We start from the raw sequence: 25,077 nt of genomic DNA, 5'->3' as shown, positions 1-25,077 counted from the left end.
GCCCGTCAGCGATAATTATCGCTGACGGTATTCCCGTCAGCGATAATTATCGTTGACGGGATTCCCGTCAGCGATAGTCATTAACAGTTAAAAAAAATTTAGCTGATTGTAATCAGTTCCCTATACATATCAATTCCCTATAAAAATAATCTGCAAACAACGACATTTCTTGCACATTCCAAAACATCTCGAAATATATACAATCCAAATTTCACAGACATTTCTTGCACATTCCAAAACATCTCGAAATATATACAATCCAAATTTCACAAACATCTCTCATTCAATCAATTTTCACAAATATTCGAAATATGTACATTCAATTTTCACAATAAGTTCTAAATCCACAAAAATTTTCACAACAAACCATATACGCATATCATAAGTTCTAAATCCACAAAAAATCCCATAACAAACCGTACACACATATCATAAGTTCTAAATCCACAAAATTTTCCACAACAAACCATACACGCATATCATAATCTCCACTATAAAGATGTCCAATATACAAACACGGGTTTAGGATATATATAACTCACTAAGATAGGTCATCCGCCCTATCCATGTCATCGTCCGCGTCGCCACTGGCGGCTCCATCCCTACGACTCGTGCTCCCAATAGCATCATCTCCACTCTAACAACAAAATAATTTAAAATTAGAATCACATAATATTGTGTAATCATGTTTCACATATATAATAAGTATACCTGCCGGCTACTCTCTTCACTACCAGTAAATGCCTTTTGAGTGGCCAAAAAATTCATAATCTGGCTTTGCACCCGAGCAGGAACCCGCCTTCTACAAGATTTCATTATTTGCTTGGAAACCATCGCAAAAGTAGCAGTAGGTTGGATCCCTCGCATAAGCTCCTCTTGGATATCCTTCCACATCTCCTCGGGAATCTGACCATCTAACATATTCATCACAGAGGATACAAGCTGCATCGCCTGCTGAGTGCAATCCTCCTGCGACATATAAGAGGGCCCCGAGGGCATAGTCAATGGTGTTGAAATCGACGGAGACTGGAATTGTGTAGACACCCTCTGAGCTCCAACTCCCATCCACCTGGTCCTCTCCTTTTTGGGAAGTCCACAAACTAAATGGCTCACATTATAATTCCGCGCTCTAGTCAGGGGCTCCTGGCTCTGTGCAACAACCTTAGAATATGTGTTTTTCAGAGCTTCCTAAAAGACAAAAAATTAAATTTAAGAATTGACCTTTCAAAAATAAAAGATATATTTACCTGAACAAGTAAAATAAAAGATGAAGTATGCATGCATCTTCCTTAACACATTCACACATATAATAATGTTTATTGAGGAATTTAGTATTGAAAATACCAATTTTTCTATAAACATCATTTCTATGATGTTTGGGAATGGCTAGTTTTTAGCCTTTCTATATATTCATCAGAAACAAATAATCTTTCCCCTTAGAGGTCTCACTGTTTATTGAATTGAATTTTCTAACAATAGTGGATGTAATTTGAAGGTGTACTTACTGTATTTTTCTAATTAGGGGTTAGTTATGAAAAGAATATGAAGGGGTATGGTTATATATGTATTAGGTATGCATGTAACTATTTTATGTATGCATGTATGTATTTTAACATAACTTAGAGGGTTCTTCGGGTCAAAAAAGTTCTAACATCCTACACACTTTTGTAATAGTATAAGATATGTAAATGATGATATCTATGAAACAGTCATAAAAAATCAAGAGAATTTTAGACTACAAGAATCTGAATTCATTCTCTTCTTGAGTTCTAGCTATGGTAAGTGTCTCTACTCCCATAATGCTTGCAAACTAAAAAATCAACAAAACTTGAGACATTATGTTCGGTGTTCCTAATTCAAAACCTATATATCACACTAAAGTTCATGCACAAATTAAATCTGACATCAACATCAGTGAAAAAAAAAGAGTATAAACAAATTGAGGAATTTATAGAAGAAAAAAAAGATTACCATTAAGAACTTCTATTGAAGAACAGAGCAAAGGCTCCAAGTGAATAAAAAGTCTCCAACTCTAAAAAAAAACACTGAAAGATAGCACAAGATTTCATACACTATAGCAAGAGAGACAGAGGACTATAATGATTACTCCTTAAACTTATTGCCTTAGATTAATAGACCATGTGCTTACATTAAAAACAACGTGCATATGCACTTAAAATGTCTGGCTACCTGAAGATGTACCGCCTATATCACTTGAGGATGAATTAGTAATGTTTAAGTCTTATGAGCATTGAGCATAACACTTCTACCTGAAGATGTACCGCCTATATCACTTGAGGATGAATTAGTAATGTTTAATGTCTGTCTACCTGAAAATTTATGGTCATTTTCTTTTACAAATATAACACTTCTAACAAAACTCATAATTACAGCATAACACTTACCATTTGACATTCACACATATAATTCATGTATGATAATTAAGATGACCAAAAAGAGGAGTGCAAACAAAAAATTCCCAACAAAAAAACAGACGATAATTAGTTAATCTGCATTTTCTTGGCCAATTCTAGCTTTTGTTTCATATTCTCATCGTCATCGTACCCCTTCTTAAATTGAACCATCGTCCTCCTGTGCAGTTCTGGTAGCGGGATAAATGGAGCGTTCTGAGATTTAAAAATATAGTTATTAGTTTTATTTATCAAATATTCTAGGAAGTGGAGAGAATATATATAGAAGATTAAAAGACTTTATTTACCGTTGTCCTACAAAATTGATCCTCAATCTGGGCAAATGAAGTAGTCCCCGTATGATGATCATAATCTTTCTTCCATCGATTTAATTTATTTCTCTGGCATTTTTTCTTCAACATGAACAAAGAGAATTTTAGTACAAGCTATAATATACAATGAAATATATCACTAGTTTCAGATAAATAACTTGATGATAATTAACTACTATACATATTTACCTGGTGCTCCTCTTGGCCCCACAATACTATAAGTGCAGCTAAGTGCTCAGGCTCAACCCTCTTATCTCGCTTGTATATCCTCTCCCAGTTGTGAGTGAAACAATCAAAGCATTTCTTCTTTAACTCATGTCTCCACTCCCGAAGAGAATGCTTAAACTTTCCCGTGTATCCAAATAAAAATTCCCACCCTATGGGATTGTCTTCGATGTTGAAATATCTCTAAAAATTAAAATATAGTTAAGCATGGACAATAATTGACAGAATTGAAAAATAATTGTGCTAAATAGAAGAATTTACCCAACAATCTCGATATATACTCTCCAGGACATGAAATGGCTGCTCCTCAGCCTCGTAATAAGGATTCACATTATCACTCCTCCGTATCAAGCATCCAAGGTATGAGCTAAAGTTAATAGCCCATTGTCCAGTTGGAATCCCATTATGTTCCCATCTCACAATTGCTCAAAAACCATCCGAGGGTAACTTTTTTTTAAAGTCACTTCCTTGGCGTCCTTTTTTCTGGTAAAGTTTTTCTCCTACAACAAAGAAAAAAATAATAGATATATCAACACTTTTATTTAATCAATCTTAAGCTCTTAGAATTTACCAAAAAAGGAAGAAGAAAAATATTAAGGAAAAGAGAAACCTGAGAATATTATGTTTATTAGATATAGATACAATTATGTAGACAGTCAACATATATATAGAAAAAAATGCAGGTGAAAGGCTCCTAGGGAAAATTTTCTATCTTATTTGTTCATTCGTTTTGAGTAGGGTAGTTGCTTTCTGTGACTATAATTCAAACTTTTGATTAGTCGATGAAAGGTCTTTGTTTAAGCTGGACTTTGCCAAGGCATATGATATTTTAGACTGGGGTTTTATTATTGATGTTTTACAAGCTAAAAGGGTTAGAACTTGTCTTTGTGATTAGGTCAGATTAGAACTTGTCTTTGTGATGGTAATTCATCTGTTCTGCTTAATAGTATGCCTGACAAATGGATTGTGACAAAAATTTGAAATAATGGCCTTTTGATAGACAAGGCCTTATCTGTTCATTCGTTTTGATAGCACCCTTAACTAAGTTAGAATTTCATTACCTTCTATTTAATCAGAATATAAATGCAAAGGAAAAAAGTTCAAAAGTTATAGACTTTTTCAAACATTAGATATATGTTTAATCTCAACGCCACTTGCAAGCATTAATTCAGCTGAGTTGTTCTAAAGATTAATCATCCAAGTAATACACAGAATCAAGGCACCCATCACTAAATAATAGACCCAGAATGAAAATTTTTGATCAAACTCACCAAATCTTTGTCTGATTTCATTTTTGCATCAGATAAAATCTCATTAATCTGTGGCCCCATTCATCCAATCGTTTTTTCGCAAGCATGTATTTTTCTGTATGCTTGAGTCTGTACCCCTCTGCTCAATCCCAGGAATGTATGCTCGAAGTATAACTGGAGGATCTGCATGTAATGGTATGTGAGTCGGCTCTTCCTCACCCTCACCTATAAAAATAAAAGAAATAAATTATCATTGTGCATATATCATGAATAAAAATACTTAAGTTAAACTAAGATATACCTGACATCTCTCCTGAACTCGGTGGCTCTTCCTCAGTGGATTGGTCTTGACTGGGGTTAGCTTCAAATAACCTCCTGTTAATGTTTTTAGACATCTGCAAGTTGAATAAACATACAAATTAATATATTATAGATGCAATTTGGCTTGGCGAAAATAAAAATAATATGTATTGTTGCGTTACTAAAATTTTCATTTCACATCAAGTTTGTAGGCATCTGCAAGCTGAATATACAAAATAAGATATTACATATTTATATCGTCCAAAAGGTAATTGAGATACATCGTAGTGATATTAAAGTTTTCATTTTACAATTTGCAAACTAAAAAAAGTTACATGAAGACCCGATTACAAATAATTGTTGTTTAGGTCCTATTAATGTCTGTGACAATATTTGGAATGTCTGTCCGAGTTGTTGGAGCATCCGTATCAAACACTACGTTTTGAGGGTACGAGAATTCATCGATCGCTGCATTTGGCTCATTGAAGTTGTTTTTATAGCTCTCGTCATCATCTTCATTGATAGAAGATTGAATATAAGCCCTAGAATCCTTGTTCAGGACAACCCACTCGTCTTTAACCGCAGGATCTTTCACATAGAAACATTGTCCCATCTGAGATGCAAACATGAATTTTTCATCACTATCAATTTCTTTATTGAGATTGACAATTGTAAATCCAAAGGGATCCTTTTGAGTCTTTGCAAAACACCAACGAATCATAAACATCATGTATTTATGTTCATTTGGACCACCATAGCCGTAGAATATCTCCACCACATCTTCCAACCTTCCATAATATGTTATCTTATTTTCAACAGGATTCTGATCTCTTCTGTTTGAGAAACATTCTCGTGAGAAGGTAGCCATGACACCACTATTCTGGGTGACCTTCGTATCATCAACCTCCATTGTATGAAATTTATAACCGGTAACACGATACCCACCATATTGACATACAACATAGTAAGCCGCTTCGCGTGAACCTTCACTTCTTCTGATATTTGATTATTAAGGACAAGTTGTTCCTGGATCTAAATATAAAAAATAAGAAAACTATTAAATCAATAATTTCTAAGTTTTTTTATTAAAAACATACAAATATTGCTAAATTTAATAATACTTACTTCATTCTTCAACCAAGCAGGGAATTCCTTCATATGCCTTTCTTTAATGTCATGTACAGCTGTACTGTCGGTAACTTCATTCTTAAGTTTTTCCTGATGTTGCCTATTAATGCAATAAATTTATTTATTATTGTCAAAATAAATATTAAAGATTAAATGGTATTCAAAACTCTTTTTAGATATTTTACCTCCGGTACTCCGAGAAGATTTCAAGATTATTTACTACGTATGCATGTGCTTGATCTAACAATATGTTAGAATAATTTTTGTTCAACCCGCGAGGATAGAGAACTGTGTTATCCTTATTATCAATAGGTGCTTGAAATTCAGTTTGTTCCCCTCTCATATAACGAGAGGCAAATAAGAGACACTCGGTTCTCACGTAACTTTCAGCTATTGAACCTTCTGGTCGAGCTCTATTACGCAATTGGCGCTTCATTGAACCCAAATATCTAAAAATGATAATTAATCAGATATATATGTAAAGATATTGACATTTAATAGATATAAATATTGATAGGTAACGATTAAAAGTATCAAAATACTAACCTCTCTATTGGATACATCCAACGATAATGAACTGGTCCTGCTATTGTAGCCTCCTCCGCGAGATGTTGTGTAAGATGAACCATTATTGTGAAAAAAGATGGAGGAAAGAGCATCTCTATTTCACACATTGTTTCTGAAATAATTTCTCCAAGTTTCTCAAAGTCATGGTCGTCTATAACTTTAGAACAAAGCTTTCTGAAAAATCCACAAAAATCAATAATAACCTTCACTGTTTTTTTATCCTGCATAGTACTGCGTAGTGTCACAGCCAGCAGTTGATGAAGAAGCACGCGATAATCATGAGTTTTAAGTCCTAATATTTTCCTTTCTTGCACTTGGACATTGTTCGTTATGTTTACGGAGTAACCCTCTGGTAACTTTATTGATTTGAGGACTTGACAAAATATTTACATCTCAACTTTCGACATCGTAATACGAGACGCAGACAATTCTAATCTGTCATTTCTGATAATTTTTGGCTGCAGCTCCTCTCTAATGTTCAAAGCAGTTAGATCTTGACGAGCTCATAGATCATCCTTTGATTTATTAGCATCTTGCAACAGTGTGGACAAAAGATTATCACAAATATTTTTTTCAATGTGCAACGTTCAAGTTGTGACGTATTTTTAACTCTTTCCAATAGGGGAGTTGAAAAAAGTGCTGAATTTTGTCCATCCTGAGGGCAATTTTACGACTTCAACCCCATCACTCACCGCTTGTGCTTGTCTTTTTCGTTTTGGTATCCTTTTGTTAATACGCAAGTTCCTTACTCTAAGTAAATCTTTTTTCGAATAGCGCTTCTTTCCAAACCTGACAGCAGAGAACCTCTCAAGCAAATGTACAATCTGATCTCCACCTAATGGACACGAAGCATCTCTCTTCTCAACAGTACCATCAAAAAACTTGCTCCATTTTTTTGTTCTGTACCTGTGTTTTATGTTCAACCACCTTCTATTAAACCAATAACAAAACTTTCGACTGTGCTGCAAATAAAGACCTTTGAATTCTGGACCACACACTGGACATGCATATGTTCCCTTTGTAGACCAACCTGAAAGATTCGCATAGGCTGGAAAATCATTAATTGTCCATAGTAAAATAGCACGTAGTCTGAAAGACTGCTTTGCATGAGTATCATATGTCATAACCCCTTCAGTCCAGAATTGTTTTAACTCATCAATTAGCGGTACTAAAAACACATCTATGTCATTGCCTGGTGTATGCTTGCCCGGTATCAATAATGAAAGTATCATATACGGTTGTTTCATGCAAAGCCAAGGCGGTAAGTTGTAAGGTGTTAATACAACAGGCCATGTAGACCAACCAGAACTCATTATCCCAAATGGATTGAATCCGTCGCTAGACAAACCTAGTCTAACATTCCTGCACTCATTCGCAAACCAAGGAAAAGTTCTATCCATATGCTTCCACGCCTCTGCATCAGCCGGATGTCTGATTTTACCATCATCAGTACGTTCTTCCATGTGCCACCTCATTTGCTTAGCAGTGTCTTTATTCATATACAACCGTTTTAGCCTTGGTATTAAGGGAAAATGACGCAGGACCTTTGCTGGAATCTTCTTTTGCTTAAGCATAGACCTTGTTGTCCCATGTGTTGAATAATTTTTGCGTTGTACCCACCGTGATACTCCACAAATTGGACACTCCTGAAGATCTTTTTTATCTTTATGGTAGAGGATACAATCATTAGGGCATGCGTCGATTTTATTGTAATCAAGTCCTATAACGGAAACAATCTTCTTTGCGTTATCATAATTTTCTGGTATGCTATCTTTTCCATTTGGAATGACTTTTCTCAGCAACACAAGCAACATATTAAAATATTTATCTGCCATTCCACTAAGAGATTTTATACGCAAAAGACGCAGCATAAATGATAACCTGGTGAACTCGGTGCAACCCTCGTACAGATCATTTTCATTGTCGTCTATTAATTTCATTATCTGTGCCAGCTCCTCATGATCAGTCACGCCTCCAGCATTTCCTGACTCGTCAGCATCCTCGGCATAATCAGATTGATCTATATTAGGAACTGTTAACATATCCGCGAGCATCGTATGTGTATCATCTATTCTCGTATCATCTATTCTCCCACCGGAAGTACCGGTATCCGCCATCAGTTCCATTTCTTCAAGACATCCTTCCCCATGAAACGTCCAATATTTGTACTCATGAAATCCTGATATTAAGTGTTTCTGTAAGTCACTTTTATCCACCAACGCCCTATTTTTACACCAATAGCAGGGACAATACACGACATCACTATTTAACTTTCGTGGGTCAGCCAAGGCGTACTGTATGAATTGATTTATTCCATCTTTATATCGACTATCCCTCCATCTATCAATACGAGGAATATCGATCCATGATTTGTCGGAAACTATCCTCATAGATCTGTATGATATTAAGCATAATTAGGTAATGTGAATTTTTATTAGTAACACATCAAATTAAAGGTTGCGTGATATTAACTTTCTTCAAGACATCAAGGAAATTTTAATTTTAATAATCTCGGAGGGAAAATTACCAGAACATAAATTATGTGGGAGTAAAATCTAACGCTCATATTTGAAATAAGACAATTTAACGGCTGTCATAGGAAATGGACCTATCCCATTAGGAATATAGTAGTGTTTACAACTACCTTTATATACTTTAAGCGTTTTTATTTCTTAAAAATTTCGGCAGCACCTACCCGTAGTTCTCCGAGTACACTGTGTGGATGTTATAATGCGTATCAATCATCGATAATAGATCGATTATAGATCGATACGCAAAACAACATACGCTTATTGTACACGGAGAACAATGCGGTACGTGTTATCGAAAATTTTAAGGAATAAAAATGCATAAAGTATACAAAGATAGATGATACACTACTGTATTCCTAACCTGTACGAGAAGGGGACTCCTCCCCGGACAGATCTAATAATTATTGCATGTATATCATGCTCCTAACATAAATCACGTTATTCTCTTTAGATGTAAAAAGTATTTTCACATCCAACTAGAATTGCGTGAGTTTATATCAGAAGAGATTCACATCCAACATTATTAGACGGGAAACTAGGGGTAACGACTTTCGATTCATAAATCATGATATATAACACAATAAAACTTGTAATTACCCACAAGAGAATAAATTAACCAAAAGAGAATAAAGACCCAGAGAGTAAATTAGCAGCTGGTCAACTGTATCATATCAAACACCAGCAAGTCATAAGAGGTTGGTTATCTGATAATTGTTCAAACTTAAGGTGGTAACTTTCTGATATTTAGCATGTTTTATATGGTAAAATTTGATAAGTTTTCTGGTCTTCTCTAATTAAACTTAGGCATGGGCGAAGGTTTCAATAACAGTCATGCCCATAAACAACCATAACGAGTCTGAGACTTCAGTGTCCAAAAAAACTCACCGCATGCATTCAAAGTTCAAAGTCCAAAAACTTTATATATCTAATGACTAATTACATATTGATGGTTGAACTTAAAATGATGCAGATAGTATAGCATACATATTATATATCATCAAGTTGAACTTAAAATGATGCAGATAGTATAGCATACATATTATATATCATCAAGTCAAATTGATTTGATAATTATTGTTTTTAATGCCTTTTTAGGTGTTGGGTAGTCTGAACAAGTGCTGTTAGGTTACAACTAGGTGCAACACTTGAAAAATCAATCATGTAAGCGGATTTTGGGGAGTATTAAATTTATGAAAAACCAATAGTGGGTTACAACTAGGTTCCACATGTGTTTCGTTGTTTTTTCTTGTTCAACGTCTTTCATTTGTTGCAAACCTGGACGTATTCATCCCCAGAAAAAAAATTAAATAATTAAGATATGATGACTAAAGTGGGAAAATGTTTCTTAAAATAAGGAAAAGTGTATAAGGTGTCACTTGATATATGAATTTTAAAGTAGGTAAGTGATAATCTACATCATTTCCATTTCTTCACACCTCACTTTGCTAAGAATTGTCAGCTCAAGCCTACATCATTTCCATTTCTTCACACCTCACTTTGCTAAGAATTGTCAGCTCAAACCCAATATCCCCTTTCCTACATCATTTCCATTTCTTCACACCTCACTTTGCTAAGAATTGTCAGCTCAAACCCAATATCCCCTTTCAAATTATATAAGATCACAATTGTCAGCTCAAACCCAATATCCCCTTTCAAATTATATAAGATCACGGGATATAAGATTTTAAGACCCAAAAATGCCACACGAAATCTTATTAAATGTATTCGTATTTATGTGAAGAGATGTAAATCTAACAATCTGTGTCATAGATATTCTTTATGCCTAGTTCCTGCCAACACTACATGTTTGTTCCCCACCAGAGATTAACCGTTAAATCAAGAAAAATCTAACAATCCGTGTCATAAGATCCTAATGGCTTTAAATAAGTTTGCATACATTAAAACCCATCAATTAATATCCAATTTTCAACTGAAAAATCAAACAAGGACCAAAAATTACCGCTTGGATCTCCTGCAATCCAAGAAAACGTAAGATTCTCTTGGACCTCCTGCACTGCAATCCAAGAAATCAAAACTCAGATTAGAAAAAACAACAAAACCTAAAATCACAACAAAAAAATTATAAAAAATTTGAAAAAAAAACCAAGTAATCATACGCGACTCAAGAGGAGATGACAGAGCTCAGGCGACCCCTCTGTTCGAGTCGGCGCGGGGGTGGTGCGGCGGCGAGCTCCAAGGTCGATGGTGAGCTCGGTTCCACGGCCGGTGGAGTCGAAGAGGGGGAGGGGAAGGTGATGGCTCGGGCAAGGCCGGCCGCGAGGGCGAGGAGATCGCCGGCGCCGAGTTGCTGAGCTGAGAGTGGGGAAGTCGTTCGCTGAGCTGAGCGGCGGCAATGAAAACTTAGGGTTTTTCTCCGGGAAAAATTACATCGCGACATTTACATAACTCACATCACTGACGGGAAACCCGTCAGCGATGTTTAAACCCCGTCAGCGATGTTTTCATCGCTAACGGTAGCGAAGAAATGCGGACGCACTCATTCGCAAACCAAGGAAAAGTTCTATCCATATGCTTCCACGCCTCTGCATCAGCCGGATGTCTGATTTTACCATCATCAGTACGTTCTTCCATGTGCCACCTCATTTGCTTAGCAGTGTCTTTATTCATATACAACCGTTTTAGCCTTGGTATTAAGGGAAAATGACGCAGGACCTTTGCTGGAATCTTCTTTTGCTTAAGCATAGACCTTGTTGTCCCATGTGTTGAATAATTTTTGCGTTGTACCCACCGTGATACTCCACAAATTGGACACTCCTGAAGATCTTTGTTATCCTTATAGTAGAGGATACAATCATTAGGGCATGCGTCGATTTTATTGTAATCAAGTCCTATAACGGAAACAATCTTCTTTGCGTTATCATAATTTTTTGGTATGCTATCTTTTCCATTTGGAATGACTTTTCTCAGCAACACAAGCAACATATTAAAATATTTATCTGCCATTCCACTAAGAGACTTTATACGCAAAAGACGCAGCATAAATGATAACCTGGTGAACTCGGTGCAACCCTCGTACAGATCATTTTCATTGTCGTCTATTAATTTCATTATCTGTGCCAGCTCCTCATGATCAGTCACGCCTCCAGCATTTCCTGACTCGTCAGCATCCTCGGCAACATCAGATTGATCTATATTAGGAACTGTTAACATATCCGCGAGCATCGTATGTGTATCATCTATTCTCGTATCATCTATTCTCCCACCGGACGTACCGGTATCCGCCATCAGTTCCATTTCTTCAAGACATCCTTCCCCATGAAACGTCCAATATTTGTACTCCTCATGAAATCCTGATATTAAGTGTTTCTGTAAATCACTTTTATCCACCAACACCCTATTTTTACACAACCAGTAGGGACAATACACGACATCACTATTTAACTTCCGTGGGTCTGCCAAGGCATACTGTATGAATTGATTTATTCCATCTTTATATCGATTATCCCTCCATCTATCAATACGAGGAATATCGATCCATGATTTGTCGGGAACTATCCTCATAGATATGTATGATATTAAGCATAGGTAATGTGAATTTTTATTAGTAACGCATCAAATTAAAGGTTGCGTGATATTAACTTTCTTCACGACATCAAGGAAATTTTAATTATAATATCGGAGGGAAAATTACCAGAACATAAATTATGTGGGAGTAAAATCTAACGCTCATATTTGAAATAAGACAATTTAACGACTGTCATAGGAAATGGACCTATCCCATTAGGAATATAGTAGTGTCTACAACTACCTTTATATACTTTAAGCGTTTTATTTCTTAAAAATTTTGGCAGCACCTACCCGCAGTTCTCCGAGTACACTGTGCGGATGTTATAATGCGTATCAATCATCGATAATAGATCGATTATAAATCGATACGCAAAACAACATACGCTTATTGTACACGGAGAACAATGCGGTACGTGTTATCGAAATTTTTAAGGAATAAAAATGCATAAAGTATACAAAGATAGATCATACACTATTGTATTCCTAACCTGTACGAGAAGGGGAATCCTCCCCGGACAGATCTAATAATTATTGCATGTATATCATGCTCCTAACATAAATCACGTTATTCTTTTTAGATGTAAAAAGTATTTTCACATCCAACTAGAATTACATGAGTTTATATCAGAAGAGATTCACATCCAACATTATTAGACGGGAAACTAGGGGTAACGACTTTCAATTCATAAATCATGATATATAACACAATAAAACTTGTAATTATTAACTAAGAGAGGAAAAAGATATATATTTCTTGAAAATGGGTGTCTTCGCAGTGGCGTGATCTTTCCTCTTTTCTTTTTGACAAAACGGGTGTCTTCGCAAATTATTAACTAAGAGAATTACTCAAGAGACATGGATATAATCATTGAAAATGCATAACAAAAGTGATCTCATGTAAGAATTGAAGTTATATATTTCTTGAACTTTTAACAAGAACAATAAATAGATGCATTTTAGGGGCTGTTTGATTTAACTCAAAAATAGCTTGAAAATTATTCCTACCAAATTAGTTAGAATACTATTGTAAATGAATGAGACCCCCTGCCTAATTCCTTTGTCCGAGTCCATAAGATCCTACTGGCTTTAAATAAGTTTGCATACATTAAAACCCATCAATTAATATCCAATTTTCAACTGAAAAATCAAACAAAGACCAAAAATTACCGCTTGGATCTCCTGCAATCCAAGAAAATGTAAGCCTCTCTTGGACCTCCTGCAATGCAATCCAAGAAATCAAATTTCAGATAAGAAACAACAACAAAACCTAAAATCACAACAAAATTTTTTTAAAAAATTTGAAAAAAAACAAGGAATCATACGCGAATCGAGAGAATATGACAGAGCTCAGGCGAACCCTCTGTTCGAGTCAGCGCGGGGGTGGTACAGTGGCGAGCTCCAAGGTCGATGGTGAGCTCGGTTCCATGGCCGGTGGAGTCGAAGAGGGGGAGGGGAAGGTGATGGCTCGGGCAAGGCCGGCCGCGAGGGCGAGGAGATCGCCGGCGCCGAGTTGCTGAGCTGAGAGTGGGGAAGTCGTTCGCTGAGCTGAGCGGCGGCAATGAAAACTTAGGGTTTTTCTCCGGGAAAAATTACATCGCGACATTTACATAACTCACATCACTGACGGGAAACCCGTCAGCGATGTTTAAACCCCGTCAGCGATGTTTTCATCGCTAACGGTAGCGAAGAAATGCGGACGGCAATATCGTTGACGGGAATTCCCGTCAGCGATATAAACAACGCTGACGGGAAATTCCCGTCAGCGATGTTGCCGTCAGCGAAAGCCCTATTTCCGCTAGTGATGGTTGTCAAAGTTGTGAAAGATGTTAACTTCGATCTCTTTCTGTTGTTTCCTAAAGGGTAAACCTTTTTTATTATAAATTTGTTAATAGTTAAGGGAGAAATTCTCGTGAGAGAGCGAGTAGATCAGTTTACTGATGGGTCATTTCGATTCATTATGTTCGCACTGAGATTGGAATTTCCATGGTCATATTATCTATGCGAAGTTGCTAGTTGCTAGGATTTAGATCCTCTGCAATTAGGTGGTTATCAGAGAGTCTTCAATTCTTCCAATTATTGTTGTACGATCTCAATTCAACGGACAAGATTAGGCCACATTGAATTCCACTATTGTGATAGTGGTCTTTTAAAAAAATAGTGGTTTTCGAAAGATAGTGGTTTTCAAGACATTTTATCACGTGGTCTAATCTCGTCCCTTAAATTCCAAACGTATGACAATGATTGGAGGGCTTGGAGACTCTCTAATTACCCCTAATTGGAGAGGATTGGAATCCAAGTAGAGTTTTATGGAAGTTTAATTATACTAAGTGTAACTTCCTTCTGAGTTCAAGTGTTTACATCAGCATTGATGTTTCCAGTTTACAGCTGATTTAAGCCTCAAACTCGCAAAGGAAAAGAGAGAGAGGTGGTCCAAAGGGCGATGTTTTAGTGAACAACCATCGCTAATGTTCAAATCAACTGAACTTATGGTTTATGGCCCTGACTTTAGCTTCCAAGCTGAGCTTAGAGTTTATAACTAGGATGAATAACCTGATTATAGCATTTTAGTACTTGAATTTAGGTTGAAAGTGGATAAAGTTTTCTCGAGTCAGTTGAAATTCCATGGCTATGAGTTGAGTTAATAAAAATAGATTCATGTTTGTTGAGAATGAATTTTGGTTGCAAACGAAAAGAGAAAAGGGTTGTTGAAAAGGTCAAAGCAAACAAGTCAAAACAAGTCCAAAAATATAAAATCTGTCTTAGATTGTGACATCAGTTGAGTGTGTTTGAGCTGAAGTCGCAGCTATTTGATGGTGTTTTAAGGTTAAATTTCATTGCAAATTGATTTTAGTTCATATTCCATCTAGTGGCTTGGGTTTTAAGATGGATTTACTAGAAGATTCATGTTAGTGCAGACGTGCATGTTTTAGTACATCATTTCCTTTGCCCTGCCACACTATTAGTGGCACTGGAAGCATGCTCAACGATTTTCATTTGACTATGAATTTTGTGAATTATTTTGATAAGGAGACCCTTTGATATAGAAGATTTCTATCATTTGCTGCTTTTAGAAGCCATTGCTCTCTCCGTGGTTCTCTATTTTTCGGGAATGCTTTCATCATGTTCCTAATTCCCAACCTATTACTTTATTTCATTCATAGTGAAAAAAATAATGAAAACGTATTTATCTATAAACAGTAGTCTTCACTTATAAAACTTATCCAGCTAGTACGATGGGTGAATTACCAATCATTTATCATAGGTTCATTCTGACAGATGTACAAGGTGACGTTGTTGAGGGAGAAAATGTTTTTATTTTTTGTCATACATTATTCTGAGTCAAGTGAATAAGTGTGTGTGCGCGCGTGTGGGGATGTGGGTGTGGCTCAGGTATGGGTGCGTGTGTGTGGGGGGTTGGTGTGTTTATACGTAAGTATGTATCTCTTACTTTCCCTTTTTGCTTCTTAAGAGGGCCCACTTAGCCACTTGTCTTCTTGTTTGCTGAAATTTAACTCATTCTTGTAACTGGAAAGCGTCCCAATCTCACTAATATTTTTCCTGTATGTATGATATGGCTTATTAGTCAGTGATATTGCATGCTAATTGTTGTCATTCATATTCTTAATGGATGAGATTTATTTTTGTGAAAGTTTTGATGATATATGTGTTATAACCCAAAGGATGTATTGCAAATAATGATTAATAAAGAAGCTGTTGATGATGCAACACCAAGTTACATATTCTGAAATAAAAACTGAAGTAGCCCTTAATCGGAAGTAAGGAAGTGAAACAGTTGTATGTTACAGTTGCAGTTAGAACACCTATATGAACCTTGTCTAAACTACGATATTAGGATGTTCTGAAGCATGTGTTATTTACTATTTATGTATTAGAAATCTGGGCCTTTTATCTCATAATAGCTATAATCATATTTCGTTACTGATGCAAATATTTTATCACTGGCTGATGTGCAGGCTGTGTATGGGATCTCTGGTCTGAAGACGGTTTCCTTCAACCAAAGGAAAAGCTTTTCTTCAATCCGCACTCTGCCAGCACGAATGCGGTTCCAGGTTTCTTGTGCTGTATGATCCTCTCACTGCTGCTGTTGATAGCTTTATATTGAAAGTTCATCATCTTAAGGAAATAGTAATAGATTGATGTTTCATACAAGTGTTAGGTGATACTACTGATCACGTGGACTTGCTTGCATAACAGGCTAAACCAGAGACTCTGCAGAAAGTTTGTGAGATTGTGAGGAAGCAATTGGCACTCCCTGATGATTCTAAGGTCTCTGGTGAATCCAAGTTTTCTACCCTTGGAGCTGATTCCCTTGACACGGTACAAATCAATTCTTTTGGGCAAATTGGGTCTGTTATCTTATTAATTTGCTGCACATAAATTGCTGATATGTTTCACGACTCTAAACTAAGAGAATGCTTAGGTAAAATAGTAGCTAAATTACTATAAACTGTCGGCCACCTTAACATCATAACACTAATAGTGACTAACCGTAGATACTTTTAACTTTTGATTGATAAAGCCTAGAAGTATACACCTGGTAATTGTTTTGCCCATGAAGGAAGCCTCCGTAGTTTCACCTTAAATAGAATTTATACTAAACCGGAGCCTGTTTGGCAACCACTCAAAATTAGACCAGCTTCAAACCTGGACCAATTTTGAGAACAGTTGTGATCGGGAAAAACTAGGCCAAAGCTGGTCCAGTTTTTCTTAGCCCGAAAAAGAGGCTTTAAACTTGTGCTATTTTGGATCACCTTATTCACACGTCAATATCCACAGTTAACACTATTTTTTAACTTTTGATACCCTGAAGTTCTATTTTGACGATTCGACACCCTTATCGAATTGACATTAATTTGACAAATTGATATCTTAAAGCCCTAACTTTGTTCTTCACTTTCCCCAAACCCAACTAAAGAAATTTGGTAAGAAAAATTGCAATTTTCTATGTTAACGGGGTTATCAAATTGTCAAAATAGAAGTTCAGGGTATCTAAGTTAGGAAAGGGCAGAACTGTAGGGTTGTGAAGTGCAAATAACAACATGAATAAGCCTAGAACTAAAATTATATCATTCCCTGGTTTTGCTGCTACCAGGTGGAGATTGTGATGGGACTGGAGGAGGCGTTTGGGATAAGCGTGGAAGAAGACAGCGCCCAGAGCATCACAACGGTGCAGGATGCTGCTGATCTGATCGAGGATCTCGTCGCAGCAAAATCCGTTTAAATTGAAAGAGAGAGAAAAGATAAAATGAAAAAAAAATAAGATGAAAAAATTTCATCTGACCGTCGTATTAGCTCATAGTTTTCGCGTGTTTGCTGTCAGCCTGTGTTCAAGTTGAATGTCATAGAAATGCTTGGTGAACTGCTGTGACTCTTTTACTGCTGCCTAGAATTAAACTTGAAAGGTTTTGGTTACGCACGGTGCATTACTATGTCTATTTTTATAGCTATGTCCTGCTTCTCGGATGACTTTTTGATTGGTAAATATATTAGTTTTTGACCTTGGATTCGCTAGGTGTAGTGTTCTTGACATTTCCCATGAGTAAATACCTACTGTACATTAAAATGTCGAGCGGGGAGGTCCGTCCTCTCATTCAAACCATGCCCTCGAGCTTGCAATAATAGTTTGATTAGCTTCTATGTTCATGTTTCTGCTGTTATTAATAGGTTATTCTTGGATTAGCCATCCATTCCGTTAAAGAAAGTGAACCAAAATTGTAAAATATTTGGAAGAGATCCGGGTTTTTGCTACTTGACAACTAAAAATAAAAAGGAAAAACTTGAAGAAAAAAAATAGACCATAACTACAGAGAGTGCAAAAGAAATCATATGTTTGCTTTGCATACTTATTACACATCAATCAGGACTAGGGTTGTTTTTCATACACATTTACTTCGTGTAATATGTGATTTTGTTCTTCTCTGGGGTTGTTTGGTTTGCAAATAAAAAATTAAAATTAAAAAAAATAAAAAAAATGCATGAACTTCTAGGATTTGGAACAAAAAGTGGGGTTTTGAGTATTACAAGATAGTTGTAGCATGTATTGTTTGAAAATGAATTTATAGAGTTGATTTCTAACTCTCTTATTTCTTTAGTTTTACTTTCCCATTTTTCGGGGTTTGAATCAAACATGAGATCACATATTCTAAGATTTGCTTTCCTATTATCATGTTGAACCAAACACAAAATTAACAATTTTATAAGATATGCATGGAAAGCAACGGATTTGCTTTCTTGAGAGGGCTTCCTATATTTTTATAGGAGATATGCAAGGAAAGCAATGGATTTGCTTTCTTGAGAGGGATTATGTTTCCTATATTTTTTAATAGGACCAAACAACCCCTAAATGTCTTATAATCACAAATTAATTTATATTAAAGTGCATGCTCCTTGTGTTATACAATGGAATTTTCAGCAATTGTTTTCTCTAGACATCTTCCAATAACAGTTTTTACTCGTATCATTTGTGGCTGGGAGCTGAGCTGATTGAATTGCCATCACACTCTCTATAACGTACCAAACTTAATTGAATTCAACTTCTAAGTTCACATCACAACACTATCATGAAGTTTATTAGGACTTTCACAAAAAAAAAAAAAAAATTTGTAAATCATTTTTATTAGATAAGTTATCTCAAACTTTGAATTAGCTGGAGTTCTTCTAACAATGCTAATGACCGTTGAAAGTCTAAAAAGTTTCTCATTGTTAGAGTGAGTTCTGTTGTCTCTAATTTTATTTTACTTTTTGCTTATTTCAGGAGGACTTATGTCAAGGAATTTGTTATTTTGCCAGTTTTCAATATTTGATTCCTACTCGTGTAAATTTTAACAACAAATGTCATACAAATGATCCTTTTGTGATGGCATGCCAAGTGCATCAACATCACAGTGAATGAGAGTAAGTGTAGAGAGTGAGATGTGAAACCAAAGTATAGCCATATGACTGATGAATATCTGTAAAGAGGAAGTGGCACAAAGAGGACCATCCACACAATATTTCTAGCTTATTTTTGCCAGTTTTCAATATTTGATTCCAATGAAAGATAGAATAAAAACTTTTTCCAGCATCAACATCACAAAGAATGAGAATAAGTGTAGAGAGTGAGATGTGAAACCAAAGTATAGCCACATGACTGATGAATATCTGTAAAGAGGAAGTGGCACAAAGAGGACCATCCACACAATATTTCTAGCTTATATCACTCACTCACTCACTCTGTCTCTTTGTTACCTTGGGCTGTTGTTTCAGATTGTTTGCTGCAGAATTTTCAGTCTTTATTTCTAATATATCATGTTTTTCTTTACATCTGACTTTAGCTTATTTTGATTAAAGAATACTTATTAGAAGTTCTTTGATTATGTAGAAAGCAAGTGAAAAGAATAAGGAAAGTCGAAACAGTAATTCACACTAGTTTGTCATTGTGACAGTTGTCTATAAGGTATATGTATTTCTTCTCTTTATTTACTCAAAACTATATATCTAACCAATTTCTTCTTTTTGAATAAATTTCTATATCTTTTACTTTTTTTCCTACCATTTTATAAGGTATTCGAATAAATCTACGTACTAGTTTTTAGTTTTAAGTCATGTTATGCGTGAATTGATGAAATCACTTCTGAATCTAGGTAATCATTTTACAAAGGACCGGAATAAATCTAGTAGTTTTTAGATTAAACTAGTACGGTGTGCATGCATGCGTGCGCGTGGACATTTTTTTTTTATATCATGATTTTTTTTTGAGACGATCCTTGTGATTGTATCTTTAGCATTACTAAAACCTTAAAAAAAAGTAACGGATCATCATAAAATATATCATAAACCTCCCTTAAATTTTATTAAAAGTAATTGTTAAATTCTTTTTTTAACTTTCTGGAAGAGAGTCACTTAAATAGCTTTAGTGTATGTTACGCCCTTCAAGAAGGGAGAAAGCAGCGAAGTGAAGGAGAGTAAGCATGACAACTGCACTCATACTTTAGTTTCAATCTTCAAGGAGTCTGAGCCTTATTTCTCAAAGTCTTTCTTATTATAAGATCATCAGATCATATATAGAAGGAAGGTCAATAGTGAAAAAGGGGAGACAGTCTAAAGAGCTCCTAAATTTGAAGTCATCTTTTCTAAAAATTCCGTCCCTTTTCTTATTTTGACAACAAAACCCCAAAAATTTACCTCTCTTCTAAGAAATCCCCAAAATTTCTTATCTAGCAATGAAGATGCTAAGTTGTACATCTCTTCTAAGAAGCCAACATGTTGGACCTAAGATGCAAGCCTAGAGGGGGTGTTGGGGTCGAGAGACGCCCACACCACCGCGGAAGCTGATCAACCCCGAGAGAAAACAACCAACACAAACAATATCGAATACACAGAAAACAATAAGTAACTCAGACGAGACAACAGATTTACGTGGTTCGGCAAACTAGTTGTTAGAAAAGATGACTACATCATAACACAACTTTTTCTTATTAGGTTAGTAGTTTTGTTGTCAAAAAAGAAAGATAGGGGCTTCTTATAAAAGAAAGTAAAACTTGGGGGCTTCGTTTTTAAAAATACAATTGAGGGCTTCTTAGAAAAGACATGTAAAAACTTTGAGGCTTTGTTGTCAGATAAGAAAAGTTGGAGGTTTATTAGAAAAAAAAAATAGAACTTAGTGGTTTAGTTGTTAGAAAGGAAAACTGAAGAGCTTCTTTAAATAAATAATAAACTATGTTCTCCATCAAAGTAAGTACAACTACACATCATAATGCAAATGGTATCTGAACAATAATTTTTAAGCATAAAAGGATAGACTCAACTCGTATAAGGGTCTTTGTATAAAAATTCTTCAAAATGACTATAAGATTGTGGAAACCCCTGTATGAGATATAAATCGGACGTTCTAACTGTATGATTTGAACTTTCTAATCATATCATACTCCCTTTAAAAGCACGAGTTCGGAAAAATCTTTTAGTAGACAAAAATGTCCTTAAAATTCAAATACTAATCCATTAAATAAGAGTAAGTTGATAAATTGATAAATTGATAAATTCTTATTGGATATACATAGTATAAAGATAAGGATATAGTTTAAATTAAAATGTAAACCTGAATGAAAGAACAATTTAGGTAAGTTAGACGATTTATTAAATGCCAAATTTACTCCCTTGCTCTTATATGTGATCAATGATCAAACTGTAAACAATTATTCACGTGCTACATGATTAATATTGTCAAACTGAGAACAATTATTCACATGCTATATGATTAATAATTACACACAACGTGACGATCTCTTTTTTTTTTGGTAAATGAAAAAATTTTTATTCATTTTCCAAATTTTGAAATGAGAGTACATCAAAAACCAGATAAAATACTGGCAAACAATGAGAAAAAAAACCCGAAACTCACTTACAACCTCTCAACTTTCTCTTTCAAATGATCTGGGATGTCTTCATGCAGCACTTTCATAAGGACTGAAAGCTTCACCTCTCTCACAATTTGGTCTGGACTTCGGCATTTTTGCTAAAAAATTCTTGAGTTTCTCTCCTTCCATAACCAGTATATAGTTGCCGACAGTACCATTCTCTTCATCTTCTTCATGAATCCTAGACCCCTCATGTTGTTGCAAAACCAGTTCATCACATGATCCCAATCACATGATCTCCATGTAAAGCCAAGCCATTTCATCATTTCATTCCAAACAAAACCTGAGAATTGACACTCAAAGAAGAGATGTTTCTTGGATTCAGGCCGATTGACAGAGCCTATGCACAGCACACACCAATTCTGGCTAGCATCTAGTATCTTCATACGGCACAGCTATCCTTGGTCAATAGTCTCGAGAGAACAGCAAGCCACATTATCAAAGAGTGTTTGGGATAGTGCAAGCCCCCCCAAACTGTATTCGACCAGGTCACAGTAGCTGAAGGATGGGATAAAATACTGTATACAGATGAAATTTGAATATTGCCATCTTTGAGACAGGTATAGCAAGAACTCTATATACATTCTCAACATTACCAAATCTGTTGATCACCAAATCTCTCACCTTTAGGAGTTGCCTCCACATCCAAGAGTCATTTTTCCTTGATTGAATTTGCCAAATCTCCTGATTTTGTAAATAGTTCTCATGTACCCATTTAATCCATAAAAGATCTTTTTTAGCATGTATCATCCATAACAATTTAATTCCTGCAGAGTAATTCCAAAACTTGGCAGTGTAGAGACTCAGACCTCCAAGTTTCTTGTTTCTACAGACCTCAGCCCAGGAGACTAGATGAATTTTGTTCCCCCATAGGAAAGCAGAGCACATTTTATCTATCCTATCCAACACCTTGATCGGAAGGATATAATTGCTAGTCCAATAGATTTGTATTCCCAGAATAACAGACTTTATAAGTTGAATTCTTCCCGCATATGACAGTTTTTTCCTGTTCTGCCAAGTTTGGAATTGGTCTGAGATTTTGGATATCAGAGGAGAGCAATCAAGAAAGGAGAGCCTCTTTGAGATCAGTGGCATGCCTAGATATCTCATTGGCAAGGAACCCTTTGAGAAGTTTAAGAAAGAGCAAATTTGTGCCTTCAGTTCATCATTAATACCACTCATGAGGATTGAGCTTTTGCTAGAATTAGCCTCCAACCCCGAGACATTACTGAATTCTCGAAGACAGCTGTGCATTTTAGTTATTGAGTCTAGATCAGCTCTACAAAACAGTAGCAGGTCATCGGCAAATATCAAGTGAGTAATATTCATTTTGGCACATTTTGGGTGATGCTTGAATCTTCTATCTAAGTTGAGAGTCTTCAGTTTCCTAGATAGATACTCCATCCCTAATACAAATAAGAAGGGAGATAATGGATCACCTTGCCTAAGTCCTCTAGCTCCCTCAAAGTACCCATGCAAGGAGCCATTCAGTGATAAGGAGAATCTAGGAGTAGAGATGCATTCCATGATCCAATTGATCATATTAGTAGGAAATCCCAAACCTGTCAACATGTGTCTGATGAAACCCCAACTTATCATGTCAAAAGCTTTTCTCAGATCAACACTCAGAACAACCCTTGGAGAGACATGCCTTCTACCATAATGTTTGAGGAGTTCATGAGCTAACAGGATATTATTAGAGATAAGTCTTCCCTTAACAAATGCACTTTGTGCATCATCAATCAGGTAGCCAATTACTTTCTGAATTCTTGCAGTAATGATTTTAGAGATCACTTTGTATATACAGTTGCAACATGAGATAGGCCTATAATCAGCTGGTGTTCTAGGATTGAGAATTTTAGGCACTAGGGTGATGGAGGTAGAGTTAAATGCACCAAGAAGTTTACCAGTATGAAAGAATTCCTCTGCAGCTTTGCATACTTCATCTTCAATAACACTCCAAGCCGATTTGAAAAAAGATGCACTGAATCCATCAGGTCCAGGGCTTTTGTCATCTGACATTGTGAACACAGCTTTAACGTGACGATCTCTTCAAGTAGTTCACAGTACACTTAGGTTGATTAGACGATTTATTAAATGTCAAATTTATCCCCTTGCTCTTATATGTGATCAATGATCAAATTGTAAACAATTATTCACGTGCTACATAATTAATAATGCCAATCTGCAAACAATTATTCACATGCTATATGATTAATAATTACACACAAAGTGGCGATCTCTCACCGACTAAAATTGAAGTAGTTCAAAGTACTGCATAGTTAGTTTCAAACACACAAAGTGGCGATCTCTCACCGACTAAAATTGAAGTAGTTCAAAGTACTGCATAGTTAGTTTCAAAATTTAATTATACTATTATTATTTAAATATAAATCTATTTATAATTGTTATCCTCTCACATGTAACATCATATACCAATATATATAAGCCAAGAAATTACAATAATTTCTATAGCACTCCTTCTACAGGCATGTGCATTTGTCATTAGATTAGATTAGATTATTTTAAAGTAATTAATTATATTATATATTTGATCTTTTTTTCAGATCAAGAAATTGCAATAATTTTTACAGTGCTTTTATCTCCTTCAACAAGTATGTGCATTTTTTATTTTCTTCTTATTAGAATAGATTAAATTGTTTAAAAATTATGAATTATAAATTTACAACAACTTTCACAGTACTTTCATCTATTGTCTTCTTATTGAATTAGATTAGATCATTTTAAAGTAATTAGTTATATTGTATGTTTGATTTCTTTTCAGATCACAAAGTTTAATTAGACTATTATTATTTAAATGGATACTGTTTGTATAAAAGTCAAAGAGAATCTCACATGTATCTTTGATCTCAATACTAATTATAATACTTATATATGAGTTTCGGTTAAAATAAATTTCATGTATGGGGTTAACTTATATGATCTTATTTTAATCGGATTAGATAATTTAACATTTGTTCTTTACACCCAAACTCTTCCACAAAACCAAGAGATTTTTAAAACTAATCTTGGGGGTTGCTTGCATTAAAAAATTATGTTAGAAGGCCCATACAGTCTGTTTTATAGTTTAAAATTATCAACATATTTCATAAAAAGAATAAATGATAATATTTTGTGAACATTTTATACTATAACTTAAGTGTTAAGTAAAATTAGGAATTATAGAAAGAATTTTCATGCAAAATTTTTAGTATTTTTGTATGCTTATGTGATTTCTTTCATCACATAAAATTATACTATAGCTACTATTAATCTTTAGTTTTTGTCTTTTTATTATTTTTAAGTCTATCAAATAATGTAGGCTGAGATCTCATATATATATTATCGTACTTCTTATTAAATATATACTATTTGTATAAAATTCAAAG

At 35.2% G+C, this 25,077-nt stretch overlaps 1 protein-coding gene across 1 annotated transcript in view; it reads left to right on the top strand.

The window, feature by feature from the left end:
- LOC109824313 (acyl carrier protein 1, chloroplastic-like) overlaps positions 1-17,736 on the top strand; it is an 18,470-nt gene extending 734 nt beyond the window's left edge. Inside the window, exons 2-4 of the mRNA XM_020390880.1 lie at positions 16,247-16,354; positions 16,488-16,610; positions 17,386-17,736. Coding sequence (XP_020246469.1) covers positions 16,247-16,354; positions 16,488-16,610; positions 17,386-17,514 — 360 coding nt within the window. The 3' untranslated portion in view covers positions 17,515-17,736. The remainder of the gene's footprint in view (positions 1-16,246; positions 16,355-16,487; positions 16,611-17,385) is intronic.

This window comes from Asparagus officinalis, chromosome 9 (assembly GCF_001876935.1).
Source record: "Asparagus officinalis chromosome 9, Aspof.V1, whole genome shotgun sequence".
Lineage (NCBI taxonomy): Eukaryota > Viridiplantae > Streptophyta > Magnoliopsida > Asparagales > Asparagaceae > Asparagus > Asparagus officinalis.
This window is presented reverse-complemented; position numbering and strand designations above follow the sequence as displayed.